The following is a 16487-nucleotide window of genomic DNA, read 5'->3' on the forward strand; positions in this document are numbered from 1 at the left end:
TTGCCAGTGCCAATAAATATTCATATATCGTAAATGTAATTAGTAAACTAATAACTAAAGTCTAATATCATATTCATAATTTGCAAAAAAGATAATATTCAAGTTTCAAGTCTTTTTTAAGTCATAAAGGGGCGAATTAGAGTTTTATTATTAAAAAACTATTTTAAAAAGCCTTTTTTTATTGTTTTTTATTGTTTTTTTGACCCATGGCCTTGTTTTTTGGAAACCACGGGCTTGGGTTCACACGGGTCCTCCTGGGTTTGACCTGGGTTCCACCCGGGTCCTTCCCAGGTGGCCGGGTTCCCTGTGGGTCCTGCGACGCAGGACCCACAGGGAACCCGGCCACCTGGGAAGGACCCGGGAGGAACCCAAGGAGAACCTGGGGAGAACCAGGACTGGGCAAGAACCAGAACCCGAACCCAGGCCAAAAGGGGAAGAACTGGTAACTTAGTTTTGGGCGTATGCAGATTTTCGTGCAGGTTTTGAGAAGGATTTTTCGCATGTACAAGTAGGGTTTTTTCGTGTTTTTTTTGTGGCAGATTTTTTCTTTTCACAGGAGGGAATTTTCGCATCTGTCTGCGGAATATTTGCGTTTCTTTTGCTATTTTCACAATTAAAGGAGGTTTGTTAAAAAATTCTTTGACATTTCTAGGCGGACTTTTTGCAGGGTCACGTTTTTTTTGCCTGCATTCAGGATTTCCTGGCGCTATTTTAGTCCTTTTAGTAGGATCGCGGTTTTTTTTCGCCCGTCTTTGCGTTATGTTTTTTGCAGCCTCTGTTAGCTTGCGCGATTGTGGATTGTTTTTTTCCTCCATTTTCAGCGCGTCGCCTCCATGTTTTCCATGGCCGACAGATTTGCTTCCATGTCTCCACCTCTTGCATTTTTCAGCGCGAGGGTTTTTTATCTTCCGACGCCTTCTATCAACAACGAAAGTTTTTTTTACCCGTGTTTCTTTCCCGCACGACTATGGACTGTGTTTCCGGTAGGAATTTCGCGTTTTTTTGTCTTAGAAGGATTCTACCATTTGTGGAATTATTGGTTTTAATAATTTTGGCCACAAAAATTATCTCCGGTTTTTAAAATTTTTCCTTAAAAAAATAAAATTATTTTGGGTTTTATTAATTTTGCCCCTTAAAAAATAATTTTGGGGTTTGATTATTTTTTCCTAAAAAATTATTTATGGGTTTTATTAATTTTTTCCCCAATTTTTTTTTTTTTTTGGGGCAAGGCCTCTCGTCTTATAGGTTCCAAGGTTTTCATGATTTTTTCCTGAAAAATTGTCTATGGGTTTTTTGATTTTTTGCCATTAAAAATCATGGGAGGGTTTTGCTTTATTTTTTCCTAAAAATTCAGGGTTTTACCACGCGATGTCTGATGTTTTGGGTTTTGCTGCGCGGCGTTTCTGGGTTTTGTTTGATTTTCTCCTCATAGATCATTTCAAGGTTTAGGTCCTGTTTAGGGTTTTTACCCTTTTTTTCCACATAAAATGATGATTTGTATCTTCAGTTTTGGAGGGTTTGCCGATTTTTCCTGAAAATCGCGGTTTCAGGTTTCAATTTGGTTACTCAACATCAGGTTGGATGGATTCTGGTATTCTTGGTCATTAACACTTTGCAGATCCTTGGAGAGTCTTTGCTGCAGCAGAGTGTTCTTTCCGTTTGTGATCAAAAGACCTGCAATGTCTTCTGTAGGGTAGTTAGTAGATAGAATGACCATTAAGGGAGGGTATTAGAATATTTAATTATTTTTTAATTAGTATTTTAATGGTCATTAGTGTAATTTTTGCTTTATTTAGTTTTCTATTTTTAGAAGCTGTTGTTTCTTTTTAGAAACAGCACCGCTTGTAATCGCCTATTTAAACAGCTCTAGAATTGAATAAAGGAATCCGATTATTTTGAGCAATCAATTTTTCAAATTTGCCATCTTTGAATCATATTAGTTTAGTTCCTTGGTTTGCATCCTAGAAGCACATATTCTGCTCCAGGAACTTCACATATACATTTTTGATGTAGTTTTCTACAACTTATCATTCCAAATAGGATGATGAGAAACAAAACGTAAAACCTGATTTTTTTCTTGCTGGGTTCAGTTTAGTGAAAGACACTGGTAAATGTGTGCAGCCTTCATTTTGGTTCAAGGGACTTTGAGCATTGGGTTGGTAAAATATCCTCAAAATGTTTTGTGATGTAGTGTTTCAAGGAGCTAATAAGGGTAAAATTCAGTAGCTAGTTCTTGTAAAACATGTAGTCTGTTGCTGTATTAGAAACGATGGATATTTGACATTTTTGCATTAAAAAGTATTGGCAATTTTGGCTTATTGAAGTATGATTTATTTTCTTGTAGATAATGATGTGCTTTTTACTGAGCTTGATTTCTCTCTAAATAAATATGGCTCATTTTCTTATAGATTGTGATGCACTGCGTACCAATCATTGCTAATTTTAAAACTAATGTAAATTCTCTGGCTTATTGTGCTACTAATTTTACAGGTGGGAGTTGACAATATGTGCATATTAGTTCATGCATTAAAACGACAATCTATAGAATTACCGTTAGAGGAACGGGTGGGCAATGCACTTTCTGAAGTTGGCCCTTCCATAACCCTTGCGAGCCTTTCTGAGGTTTTGGCATTTGCAGTTGGAAGTTTCATCCCTATGCCTGCATGTAGAGTGTTCTCAATGTTTGCAGGTAGGGATTGTTTTTCATGTGTTAAATTTTCTCATTTTAATTTCTAATTATGTTTAATATTTTCTGATTACACTCTTCTTTTTTAACTTCTCTGTGCAGCACTTGCTGTGTTCCTAGATTTTTTACTACAAGTGACTGCTTTTGTTGCACTTATGACATTTGATTTCATAAGAAAAGAAGAAAACCGAGTTGATTGCTTTCCCTGCATAACAGCACGCTCATCAGGAACTGGGCTTGAACATGGTATGCACAACATAGTGGGGCACATCATGGTGTTTTTGTATTGCAACTGACCTGATATAGTTTATGACAATCACATGTATTTGTGTTTGTAAATTTTGCACAGCAGTTTATGAGGGTTTGAGTCCCAACTTATGTTATAATTTATCTTGTGATGTAAGTGCTTCAGAAATAATCAGTGTTGCAGAACAATGAATGTATGCTATTCACAGTAAAAGGAAGTAGATATAAATGTGACAGTTTCTTTTTGTTAGGTAACCTGGCTGGAAGGCGCCAAGAACCTGGTTGTTTGGTACGCTATATGAAGGTACTTTTTGTCCTAGGCATCTTTCTTATACCTCTATATATATTTGGCTGTCCTTTATATGTAATCCCTATGTCATGTTTTAAAATGTAATGCCTACTCTTAAAAGTAACATTGTGTAAAAATGATTATAGAGAAAAAATTTAGCTCACTAGAAGTATAATATTTGAGTTGGTTTCACTTCAAACTGATATGACAGATGCTATTAACATGATCAATGCAGAGTGTTTTTTAATCAGAAAATTTTCTATTTATTTTATGTTTTGAATATGTGAAAATGGATTAGTCTAATATCTTCTTTGGAGTTCTTTTTTCATAGTTATGGTTGATATATCATGCCTGTATTTGTCGTTTGCACTTGCTAATATTTGTGGTTTATTGGCGGAGGGCCAACCCTACCTGCAAAAATATATACCCATCATAAGCAAAGCAAGAAGTGAGACAATATTGTGCACTAAGGCTATAGGGTAAATCCAAAGATTAGTATCTTAGATATGAGGGCTTCCAGTGAAACAAGATCAAAATTAGCGGGTATCTTATTTATGGTTCATGCCTTTTCAATCAGCTGGTCCTAATGGCTGGCAATTTAGTAGACTTCGTAAGTTTTATTGGCTCTGGACAAAAATTCAGTATCTCAGAGGAACTATTATAATTTCAAATTCATAGGGAGTCCAAAAATGGTCTCTGGAATGAAGATTTTTCCAGCCATGAACATTTACCAGAGCCACAGAATATCTGTGAATGAAAGAATTTCAGCCTTGGAATATCTTACCTTTTTTCTGTTATGAGTATTGTTGAGGGCGTTCAAGCATAACTTTCACTGAAAAAGAAATCATTTTCAAGGAGAATTATTCAAATGAACCAAGATGGTGTTGCCGCCTAGAGGTACACCTCCTGTCTTGCAGCCGAATTTGGGATTCAACGACGATCAAGAAGACATCATCTCAGGACTGAACAATCTTTCCTGGAAATTGAAGAGGAGTGCACCTAAATACATGCGCGTGTGCTTTGTGTTGCAAGAATATTAGAAAATTTAATTCTTTTAGCCAGTTACCTTCTTTTGTGGTTCTATTAATGGACATTTATTTAGTCATTAGTCAACTATTGCTTCTTTTATAAGAATGCATAGTTTGCTTTTTAGTTTTAAGCTTTTTAGCTTTATTTAGAGTTTTAAGTTTTTTTAAGCTATAGATTAACAGTTTGTTCTTTTTAGAACACCGTCTTGTAATTTCTTTATATACGCTTTGTATATTCGTAGTTAATTAATCCGATTATTTTGAGCAATCAATTTTTCAGCAAGAAGAAGAGAAAGCCATCAAAATCAGAGTAGCAATTGAGAGAGAACTCTTCAACCAAAGATTTCCACTAGCTCCATGTCTTCAATAGCACTTCTTCATTATTTTGAAGAAGCTGAACTTGAAGATACACGTTGGACTGTATCAACTCGTTCTCACTAGAAAGACATCAAAGAATTCTGAGATCCACTCCGGGAACGAAGGACCTTCAAGAGTTAAAGTTTTCTCCAAAACCAAGACGAGGGAAGAAAGAAGCTTCAGCAGGTCAAGGTTCACCAAGTGTAGGAGATCTTACCCACTTATTCCAGACTCCACCTCAATGACCAACACAAGGAGCTACTCATGCAAGCAATCAGCAAGGACCTGTCCAAGTAGCAGCACCAATAATTATCCAGCAACAACCAGTTCAAGCAATGGCTTATTGGCGTCCTCAAAATGCTTCCCCTCTTAGGGCATTCACTGCTTACCATAATATGCCCAAGAATCCAGAGTATTTCTATTCCAAGTTCCATGCCAATGATGTCAACTGTACTGCAGACGAGCATATCAAGATATTTGAAGACACTCTCCAGAATAGAGATACCCAGAATGAGGATGTTGCCTGTAGACTATTTCCATATTCACTAGGTGAGGAAGCATTCTATTGGTACATCAATCTGCCTGTGGATTTAATTGTGACTTGGCAATAGATGAAAGATATATTCCTTGGAAAGTTCAGATTGCCTATTTCTCTGGCAGAAATATATAGACAGTTCATTGAAGTGAGAAGGCAAGAACGTTAACAAATTGGAGCCTTCGACAATAGATTTCAAAGGGCCTATTCTAGGCTGCTTACGCCATACAATGTGAATGATGAGGTAGCCAGACAAATCTACTATACAACCTTGGATTGTTTTACTTCTATGTTCGTCTAGTAGGCTAATCCGGCTCCTAATGACTTGAAAGCAGCCTATACCGAACCTGCCTCCGATCACTAACAACTACTATAGGGACACTTGCTTACTTGGTACAAGCTGGCATGACCAATTATGCCTCTACTATCAATCCATTTCCCAATCCTGCAAATCAACTGGTGCCACATCCAGGAGCTCACATGGCACAAGTATTGCCTCAACCAATCTATCTTTAGAACACAACATCCTCATCCCCGATTCAAGAAGAGAAGGACGAGATGAAAGAGCTTCTTGAACAAGGGAAGAAGCTGCCAACTGAGGTTGCGTACTTCATAAACCAAACCAGTCAAATGCAGAGCATGTAGAGAAATTATTAGGCATATCAAGGTGCCAATTGAGGATATCAGAATAATCCTCTCGGTCATTAAGAAAACCATCAAGGACATACTTCGGGACATCAAGAAAATAATCATGGTTTTCGAAACAACAACCAAGGATTCCATAAAAGATCATGGAATACAACACCAAACATTGGAGGAGTGCCGTTACCATTGAATAATCCACCACCCTCCAAAAATCAGCCGACAAACAAAGTTTTCCTTGCAGAAGCTGCCTTGTCAGGATGGTGCAAACTTCTTAATACATATCAACACTCTTAAATACAATGCCGTGAATTCCAAGTAGCCGTTGATATCTTTAGAAGAGAGATGAAGAATTCTGAAGCTCTTGAGAATCCTCCGATGTCGGGATATGAGTTAGTCCGGAAACCAAGATATGATCAAGCATTAATCATAGAGTATTTCAGATTCCCACCCGAGTTTCAAGATTATACACCACCACAAGGCAATTCGAGATTCTCGCCCACGTTAGCAAATGGTCCAGTGGAGGTGCTAGGATATCAAGATCAACTTGTCTCACCTAATGAACCTCTTGAAAGGGATGGATATGTTTTTCCTCCACTCTACAACAATGTCCTAGTGGAAGGAATTAGTGAGGTTCAAGTGTTTCAGTAGTCATCTAGAAACGCAAACCCGAGAGAATACCAGAGGAATTATTGGAATCATGATCTATTGACTACATCATTTCCTCCAAATAACTTTTCAACTCCTCCAAATCCAAATGCAAGCAATGTACCAATCCTTACAAGGGATTCATTAGAGTATAGAAAAAAAACTATCCCACATAATGAAAGAAGTCAACCCATTGTTCAGCAAGTAGAATGGAGACAGCAGGAAAATCCTCCAAGGAGAGGATTTCAAAAGGTTAAGCTCTTATGTGTTAGAAGAATTTAAGAATATAAAGGTGAGCTTGCCTTTGTTTGAATTGATGAGAATTCCTGAGATCCAAGAGACCTTATTAGGGAGTTTGAATGATGCTCCTGTGACAAGGAATATTCCTCAAAGCACACTTAATATTCCTAGAAGCACGCCTAATAATTCTCAACCCAATTAGGCGCATAATACAAATATGGTTTAGGATGCACCACAAATGACCTATAATGCATTTGATGCTCCACAATAGCCTCGTAGCCTCATAGGAATGGTGCAAAGTTCGCTGGATGCTCCCAAACATTAAAATGTTGCAACAAACGAACATACACCATAGAGTTATCCTACAACAGAAAAGAAAGAAACAGTCAAGAGCACCAGTGCGCCAGTGAAGCAAGCTTTAGACAACACCGTTCAAGTGCAAAGAGGAAGCAATGAAGCTTAGCAAGAAACAAGAAGTCAAGAGGTTAACAACACAAGTGACCAAAGAAGAAAGCCTGCAATCTTCTACCAAGGAAGGGATGAACCTGCTCCTTTCTTGGTATCTATTCGAATCTTTGGCAAACTCCTACATAACTGCCCTATAGATTCTGGTGCTTCTAGCAATGTAATGCCTTTGGCTGTATGCAGAAGGTTGGGATTAATGCCTATTCAGACCAACAAGAAGGTCACCCAACTGGATAAAACGAAAGTACGCAGTTGGAACATTGGAGTCACTGTAGGATCTTCCGGCAATCTTAGCATACATGAGATTTTGATCAAGAGAGGATAGAGTGACTGTTGGAAACTTTATTCTGTGTTGGTGTGGTCACAAGACACCCGTCAACAAGTATTTGATAGGGTGACATTTTTTCTAGCAATGAATTTGTGCTAGAGAAATAATTTTCCATCTCTGGGACATTTTCAACAGTTCTTTACAGCCATAAGTGTTTCATAGAGGAACACTGAGGCTTCAGTTTTTATAACTATTTTCTGAGGTCCACATGCAGTATTTAATGTCTGGCAGGGCCACAATTTCCTTTGTGATGGTTGATTTTGAGAGGGTATCATAATTGAGTGAAAAGCATTAAAGGAGTTTAAGTTCAAAATGTGCCCTAGCCCTGCAAATTATTGGCTTTAATAACGAGAGAAACTAAATAGTTTTCTTTTCTTTAAGGAATATTTGAACTGCCATCAAAATTTTTGATTTGAGTCTGAGCTTGGGGAGGAAATAATTTGTGGATGCTTTTGAGAGCTTCTTGCAGTGACTCGTCTGATGCCCCTGGGATTTGCTCTGTGAAAAATTGCAGTGATTCTTTGAGAGCTTTTCAACTCCTTTGAGGGCTATTTCAGCTGAAATTCTGTAAGTCACCGGAATTTCTTCTTGAGAGATTTTTGGGTTTGTTTCATGGGGAAAATTTAGTTCTCTTTGAGGGGAGAACAATGTGCAGCAGATACTGCTCAAGTTTCTTGGTCTTTTGCATTTTTTGACCCTTGTCAGTATTTATATCTTACAGTCCCTCTTGCAAATAAAGGAGCCAAATCTTTGGGATATAAATATCTGTAGTCCAGATTTGACATTTTAAGAGGTTCAGAGTATAGCTTTGTGATAAATTGTTCCAAATTCCAAGTCAATTATGATAGCTGCAATACTTTATCAAGAAGAATTCAATAATTTAAGTATTGTTAAATGTTAAAAGACAAGCAATGCAGACCTATCAGATTTGAGTGGTATTTGTTATTTATTTTTTGATATGTGAATTGAGGGAAGTGGGACCATCTATCACAAATAAACTTTTTTCTGTTTTAAGCATTAAAAGGGTAAACTGTTTAAGGACTCCTGCTTAGAACTTGGAGAGAAACAAGATATTCAACTTTGAGACTCAGACCTAGCTAACCCCTTTTAGCATGGGATTAGAGAGTCATCTTGCTTTGGGTGTTTGCTTTCTTAGCTGAGGAAGACTTCTATTTATTTTCAACCAAGATCCATGTATCAAAAATTTCTAGAGCAGAGTTTCCAAGAGAGAGTTGCACTTGAATCTGAAAAGGGAGTTAGGCCCAAGAGGAGAGGACACTCTGTTTTGTAAAGGGAGCTTGTTAAAGAAGTTGGAGAGTTTGAATGTGAGAAAGAAGGAGCCTACTTTGCCAAAGTGGAAGGGATGCTTTTATCTTGGAGAGAGAAGGTTGCTGGAGAAACTGGAGAGTCTAAAGAGGCACCATTAAAAAGCCTTTAGAGAAGGAATATCTACAGGACAATTAGATTCAATCACCTCATGTTGTGGTTCAGCCTCATTTGGTCAAATAGCCATTTTAGAGGTGACATGGTTATGTGTCTTGGGAGAAGACTTGGGACAATTCTCAGCCAAATGGCATGTGAAAAAAGGCACTTGCATCTAAAAGTAATTCCTTAAAAGTCTAATTGTTGCATCTACTTTCAACTTTTAAACAAGTTTCTTAAGGCGAGTCATTGAATAAATTATCAAATACATTTGAACAAGAATTTTTGCAAAGGTGAAATCTGGGATGGAATACATTTTCCCATTGAATTTCCAATGAAAGAAAGATGTTCAGTAGCCCAAAACCAAAGAGGAAGGTTCAGCAGTCTAACCTAAATTGGAGAAAAAAAAGAAGGATCTGGTTAGAGGATTAAAATCTTTATACCATGCTTCAATCCCAAGAATTCCTGATCTCATAACTGTGGACCTCCTTGAAGGAGAGAGTATGTGTTTAATGTCAATCTGTAAATTACTTGGAATCAGCCTTTAGCACAAGGGCAATTATTATGACCTTCTCCGAAAGAGTTTTCTGATAAAGTGTCAACAATTAGTGAAGCTTTGCCAAACATAACCAGAAATTCTGAAACTTGTGAATTAAGCTAACTTTCTTCAATCACTTGTTAGATTCAATCACATCCTCCCCAAATACCACTATCTTGAAAGGCTTGGGATTAATCCTTCCTTCCTCCCCAGAATTTTCTACACTAATGGGAGAATCTGACAGGTCAGTAGATACAGAAATGGATTGAAAGATTTTAATGATTGTCACGAGACAAAGCAGTCTATGGGACTAAGAGCAAGAGTGCTAATTCGTTTTCAAACTCTTTTAAAGGTTGGATATTGAATCTTGATCAAAAAACTTGCAGTTTCGCTAATCCTTGCTTCCTCGAATAAGACAGTTAGGTTGTCTACTTTCAGGTATGTTTTCATACTCAGGACAGATATCTTTGTAGGCTGTGAACTCTTGGATGAAGTATTATTCTTTCCCCACCACCCCTTTGCAGTAGAATATATCTGAAGAAAGAGGAGATTCAGCTGCAATGGCAGTGCCTAAACCCCCCACAACCACGAAGGAAGCAAAAATACTACCGACGTGGGAAACAAGTCTGTTATTGGGGGGATTGCAGCCAGGTGCATGTTTTAAGTGTCATATTCTATGGGCACAATGCATTATCTTCCTGAAGTAGTAAACATCCAAACCCCAAAATATCCCTGGCCAAGCACACAGAAGGTGCAAATGGTTTAAAGGATGGTGACCATGTGTATTTCAGCTCTGCACTGTGCAATGATGCGCATGGAGAAATGGAAGAGTGGAGACAATCCAAGAGCAACATTGGTAGTTACGGCTAAGCCTATATGATTGGGAGTTGTTCTATTAGAAACTACAGATTGAGCCAGTTCTCTTTGAGTTGTTATGGTAGCTGCATATTATACGTACCTGAGAATTTATAATTACATGCTAGGTATAGTTTGTATGAGATAAAGCTTTCATTGTGAAAATGAGTGTCATTCACATGTATTATTTACTAGGAATATCAACTCTTGATTATAAACTGGCTATACATTCTCTTGACTGAAGAACTATAATCCTTTGCTGAAAAGTTCCTTTTTGTGTTGTTATAAATTTTTTGTGATTTTTTACTGACCACTGTTTTGATATTCTTTACAGGATATTCATGGACCTATTTTGAGCAAGCCTGCAGTGAAAGTCATAGTCCTTGTGGTATTCAGTGGAATGGTCTTTGCAAGCATTGTAAGTAATTTTTTGTTCCGATTGAATGCTGTTACAGATTTTAAATTTTTCTGGGAACTTTTGATTTTAATTATTTCTTATAATGTTTTTATGGTAATCTTCAGCTCGGTAATTATAAGATTCAGTCCCATTAGATTGAGCTGCCCATGTTAAAACAGTTGTGATGCATTAGTAAAGTGGGGCATTCATAAAGAAAGTAACTCATTTACAAATCCCTATAGTGCATCATAGTAATGCACAACTCAATGGACATTTGCATGTAATAACACATCTAGAACTAGGGCTTTGAACATGACTAGGATTGTTGATATTCCCAGTTATTGTTTACTAGAAAGGAATACTTCATATTGCATGTTTGCAGCAATTTTTTCAGCAGCTTCTATTCGTCACTGTATAATTTTGATTGTGAATATATATTATTTTTCAGCTTCTAAAACAAATTTTTAAAAAGGGACCTATGGTTCTTCAGAATGTGCAATTCCATTAATTTGTGATTATTTTTGTATATGGCTTTGACAGTGTATATTAGATTTTTACTAGTTTTGTCACTTTCAACTTTACTTATCTAGAATCTAAATGAAATCTGAGGGGTCAAGACTCAAAAGTGAATTTGATGTATTTTATGGGCATTATTGTGATTTTCCAATGGTTATTTGTTGATAACTGGAATTTATAAGAAGATGGTACATGTATATAATACATCTTTAACAAGATAGTACTTGCATAGGAGACAGGCTTATTAGCTGGTCAAGACCGTGTATTTTTTGTAAAGAACTATGTACTTTTGTGATTGATGGTATAACTATAGAAGATTTGAAACAATTATAATTTCTTGCAGCTTAAGATATTGATTAGTATAGTGGTTTTTAACTTTTTACAGACAATAATGTTTGTTTTGAGAATATATTAGAAACTGTAAAGTGCTTTTTTTCTGCTCTTCCATATATTCTGGGTGAGGTTGTGCTGGTATCTTATACTGTTTGGGTTAAGCATGGACTGCAATATTGCAAAGGTTAACATTTAGATGTACCCAGTTGAACTTTGGTACGCTGAAATGTATCTTGTGTCCGGCCACATGTCTACTAAGGTTATGGGCTGTCTTATTTTAGTGAGAGATTTGAACCTGAGCCATGCTCTGATGAGTGTCATTCACTTCCATTTCTCCTTTAACACCTTGGACTTGACAAATGTTTGTAAAAGAATAATGTTGAGAACAAAGTATAAGCAAGGCAGGTGGGGATTACTAGTTCAAATATTGTTATCAAAAGGGTAGTGCTTCACAGCTGCTTGTTGAACTTTGAACACATTACGAGAATAATGCATTGGTGACATAAGAAGCCCTATTAACAATGCACTAATGGATGGGTTATGCATCTTAGGATGTAAGAGTATGAGGGGAACACAGAGATCAATTTAGCATTTTATTGGTTGGCATTTATTTGTGTACTTGTTTATTTGTTATGATCAATATAGCAGCCAGAGATGAGGCAGATAATGCCATTGGTAAATTTTTTATTTTGTAGTTGTATTCCATTTCATGTTGGTTGCTCTTCTTTTTAAAGAAAACTATGCCCAAGGTTTTGCTTGACTAGGGCTACATTTGTGGGACGGAAGGAGACAAAACAAAGTACTGCTATCTTGGTTAAGAACCATTTCTGGTAAATATATTGATGGGAGAAATGAATGTCACGTGGCTCTTGCATGGGTGCATCACTATCATCAATTGGTGGACATACATGAGATATTGTCCACTCATTAATATTATGGTCATATATAAGGAGACTTACTTCCTTAGGGAAATTTATTGTTTAAGGAATAGCAAGGATGCTTAATTCTAGTATTTGATCCTCATAGGTGCAATTGAGTTGACTGTTCTGAACAATTCATTGTAGGTTGTGACAAATGCGATGTGTGTAGAGAAACTAAAAGGTTTGTTGAATCTATCTACTTGACCTTGTATTTTTTGCATGCCATGGACAATGCATTGAAGCACATTAGCAAAATTGGAATATGTGCAAGTGTTTATTTGCAATCACTATTTTTTTCCTTCTCCAAGAAGGAATCCATCAAATCTATGGGAACTAGATGTATATTCTACTTTATAATATTGGAAAGGATGATTGAGTTGTAGGAGCCATTGCAACTAATGGTCATGGAACTAAGAGTGGAATTGCATGGTCAGGTTGAATATAGAGTTATTAAGAGTGAGAATTGATGAAGAGTGATGCTTTTAGGTGAGATGCCAAATACATAATCTTTATCATACCCCTAATTTTTCATAGTCAGCAGATAAGGGGATTTGACATTCCTAACCTTTAGGAAGATAGATGAATGCATCAATAACATTCATGGTTGTATGAATGCCATTGTTGAGTAGAGAGACCCACCTTGACACCTTCAACTTATCATTCAACCTAGTTGGGAGATGTTAGAACACTCATTGGCATGATTGCCAATTTGAAAACCTGAATTGGTATACCGAGAGGCTTGGTAACTTCTCAATGATAACGTGGAGGTGAAAGGGGTTTCATGAAGGTCTTTAAGAAGATGAATAGTGTTGAGGAAGCTGCATTGATTTTACATGTGGATTTTATTGGCCAAAGTCAATGTCTACATTAGCTCGACAATTTTAGATGGAAAAACTTAAGCATAGGACAAGCTAGTGAGTTGGTGATGGTTTTATGTGCCCACAACATTGATGCACACATTGTTCATTCAACTCTTATTATAGATTTTTCTTTTCCTCTATTGTTTACATGAAATATTCTACATGCAACTTCATATAGTATCAAGAGTAGTAAGCTTACCTTTTGGAGAGTGGAGAAGTTCATGGTTGTACATAGTTGTTTGTGTCTCATAGATCGTGAGATGATTGAGTACAAGGTGAGATCGCCAATATAGTAGGATGTATAGCTTGATGAATTGACATAGATTAAGGAGGTTTAGACTATAATTGATTAGGGTTTAGTTATAGTAGCTAAATGAGGTTATCAATACTAGTAACAAAGAGTATGCTACATATGTTATCAATTCTAGTAACAAAGAGTATGCTACATTATTTGCTTGGAACAAATATTTAGAGTAGGCATTTTACTCTATGTTTACTTGTTACTTCGTATCTTGAACTTGATAAATAATTTAAATATTATACTGTTGATGCTTATCACCGATTATTGGCTCAATTGATTGTCAAATTATCTAACTTTATATCAAATTTTAGTTTCTTTTTGTCGTATTGCTTATGTAAATAATAAAATTGGAACTTCTTTTACTATTTTTTATTTCACTTCTCAAATATTGTATTTTCAATGAGTTATTAGTAGCACCACCATTGGGTATGCACCAAATATATAATAGGATAGACATGAGCTATAATGGCACAAGTATGTATATAAGATAACACATATTCAATATGTATTTTGGGTGCATCATGTATTTTAGGACTGTAAATTAGAATGGATGCTAGCTTTTATGCAAAGCATGTACCATTGATAACATCAATGAAAATTAGTCTTAAGATAGAATTAGCCAATGTTGGGGTAATGCCTATAGTAATCATTGTCTAACCTGTTGATATGATATGAATGAGTACCAAAGCTTTGCTAGTTTTGTCATTTAATTTTCTTTTGTGCATGAGTAACTTTTTAGTATAATTTGTATGTATTTGTTTTTGACAATTGGATGGGTGAATGAGAGGGTGAAGGACTCGAGTGTGCTTTGGATTAGAACCAAGGAGTCTAATACTAGTATGTGTTTAGCCTTGGTCATTTGCATGTGGAGTAGAATGGTTAACATTCTGGTTCTATTGTCAAGACAGTCTTAGATTCACATACTATACAAATGTGCTGTGGTAGGTAATGTGGAATGAAACTTGTGAGGAGTTTATGTATTTGGAGATATTTATAGGTGCAAGGTTTAGGGAATGGTGTGAAAAGGAGCTATTTGATCCATTGTATTAATATTTTTGGGTTTAGATGGTTGAGCATATCTTTGATCGGTTTGCAGCTTGAAATTCAGCGGAAGACTGAATATTACAGATGAACAAATTTGATAATGGATAATTTTGCTAGATTGTAACTGCTAAACATTATATGAATGCATTTTATTGATATCTTTGTCAAATGCGCTATTGATAACTATATTCTTCAGTTCACATTGTCCACTTACAATTTCATTGAAGAGGTGTTGCACTTGCATCTGTTCCTCTTCAATTTGGTGCAAGTTGCTAAGGCAAAGTGTTATTTAGGTCAAGATGTTATTGATAGAAAAGCATGTCAAGATCCTTGCTGATCCAAAAAAGTGGGTCTCTTTGGACAATTAAACCATTGGATTCATGTCATTCTAGCTCATTGAAATGTCAACAAGAACAAGGGGGAAGGATTTATCCTCAAACTGGTGTTGTTGGTTGTGGTATTCATAGAGAAAGATTAGGGCTAGAATGGTACTTTTTGGAACATTGTTTGGCAAAGGAGACATCTTTTGATTTGATTCTACTCACTGTTAGCCTCATAAGTTTAGTTGTATTAGATGGGCAAAATCATTGTGAAAATTAAATAAAGAATTGAATATGATTGTATATTTGGATTACTCTCAAAATGTTGTGTAATTTCAAAACAAAAGAGTACCTTGTTTTGAGTTCATATGCAAAAGTTTTGGCTTCTAGAAGAATTTAGGTTAAAGAAGGTTGTTAAAGTGGTAACCTTGGTGTGTTTGCTCCAATGAGCTTGTTCTCTTGAAAAGAAGCAATGTTATTTCCATGTAAGTTGGAATTTGGAATGTTTGGAATTTCATCTTTAGTTTCTATATTTGTCCATCAACTTTTTATGCTTGGAAGGTTGCATCTTGGCTGACCAAATTTGGTTGAGTGTTGGGTTTTATTGTGTTAGTTATAATTTGTCTTTTGTAAGATGATACAAAAAAAAACAATATGCGAGCTATGACCCCTCTTCAAATATAGAGGGGAAGCTCCCTAAGATATAAACTATCCTAAACCTAAGCTAAACTAACCCTAGATTGAGAGTATAGACGAGATAAATAAATATGTGCTATATGCAATATTTTTTTTATGGGTTTTATGTATAAATGTAAACAATTACATGCCAACATTTTTATCTTGGATACATACTGCCAATTGTCAATAGTGTTGAAGAACAAAAACTAGGAATCTAAACACAAAAACCACATATAACCATTGTTCCATAGAGTCTTGGAATGGGGGACAAGGGGGCTGGGTTTTGGGGATGGGGGAGAGATTGAGGACCTTGATTTGGGACAGAGGGGGGACGACTATTGGAAAGTGTGTAAGGGCAGTACATTATTTTCATAATTCTATCACCACCTTTTCTTTAACACCAAATCCTCAACTATTTGTACCCAAGTATTTGTTCTTTAGAGAATGAATGTTGAAGCTAAGGAATTTGACTAGCCTAAATGATGAGGGATACTCAGCTTTTATAGATTTTTTTGAGTGTTTAGGTTATGGGCTGGGTCCATGGGACTATTATCATCATGATTATTTTCCCAAATCTTAGAAATTCTGAATTTTATAAAAATTGCTCTTTTCAGCTATTTGATGTAAGGGTGGATTGGGCATTTTTGGTGCATTTGACGGACATTGACAAGTCCCTTGAGAGTCATGGGGACATTGTGATGTTTTCCTAAAGTCTTCAAATTAGGGGGATGCTCCATAATTGCCCTCTCATTGAGGGAGACGTCTTAGAGATGTCCTCTATCTAGTCGCCATAGCTCGAGGATATCTTCTAGTCGCCATAGCTCAAGGATATCCCTAGC

The 16487-nt window shown here is 36.3% G+C and overlaps 1 protein-coding gene across 1 annotated transcript in view; it reads left to right on the forward strand.

Moving 5' to 3' along the window:
• The window catches only part of LOC131049953 (uncharacterized), a 245830-nt gene that overhangs the window by 121792 nt on the left and 107551 nt on the right, over positions 1 to 16487 (forward strand). The window contains exons 21-24 of the mRNA XM_057984065.2: positions 2491 to 2689; positions 2789 to 2932; positions 3184 to 3236; positions 10614 to 10697. Of these exons, the coding sequence (XP_057840048.2) occupies positions 2491 to 2689; positions 2789 to 2932; positions 3184 to 3236; positions 10614 to 10697 (480 nt within the window). The remainder of the gene's footprint in view (positions 1 to 2490; positions 2690 to 2788; positions 2933 to 3183; positions 3237 to 10613; positions 10698 to 16487) is intronic.

The sequence above is a fragment of the Cryptomeria japonica genome, chromosome 8 (genome assembly GCF_030272615.1).
Source record: "Cryptomeria japonica chromosome 8, Sugi_1.0, whole genome shotgun sequence".
NCBI lineage: Eukaryota > Viridiplantae > Streptophyta > Pinopsida > Cupressales > Cupressaceae > Cryptomeria > Cryptomeria japonica.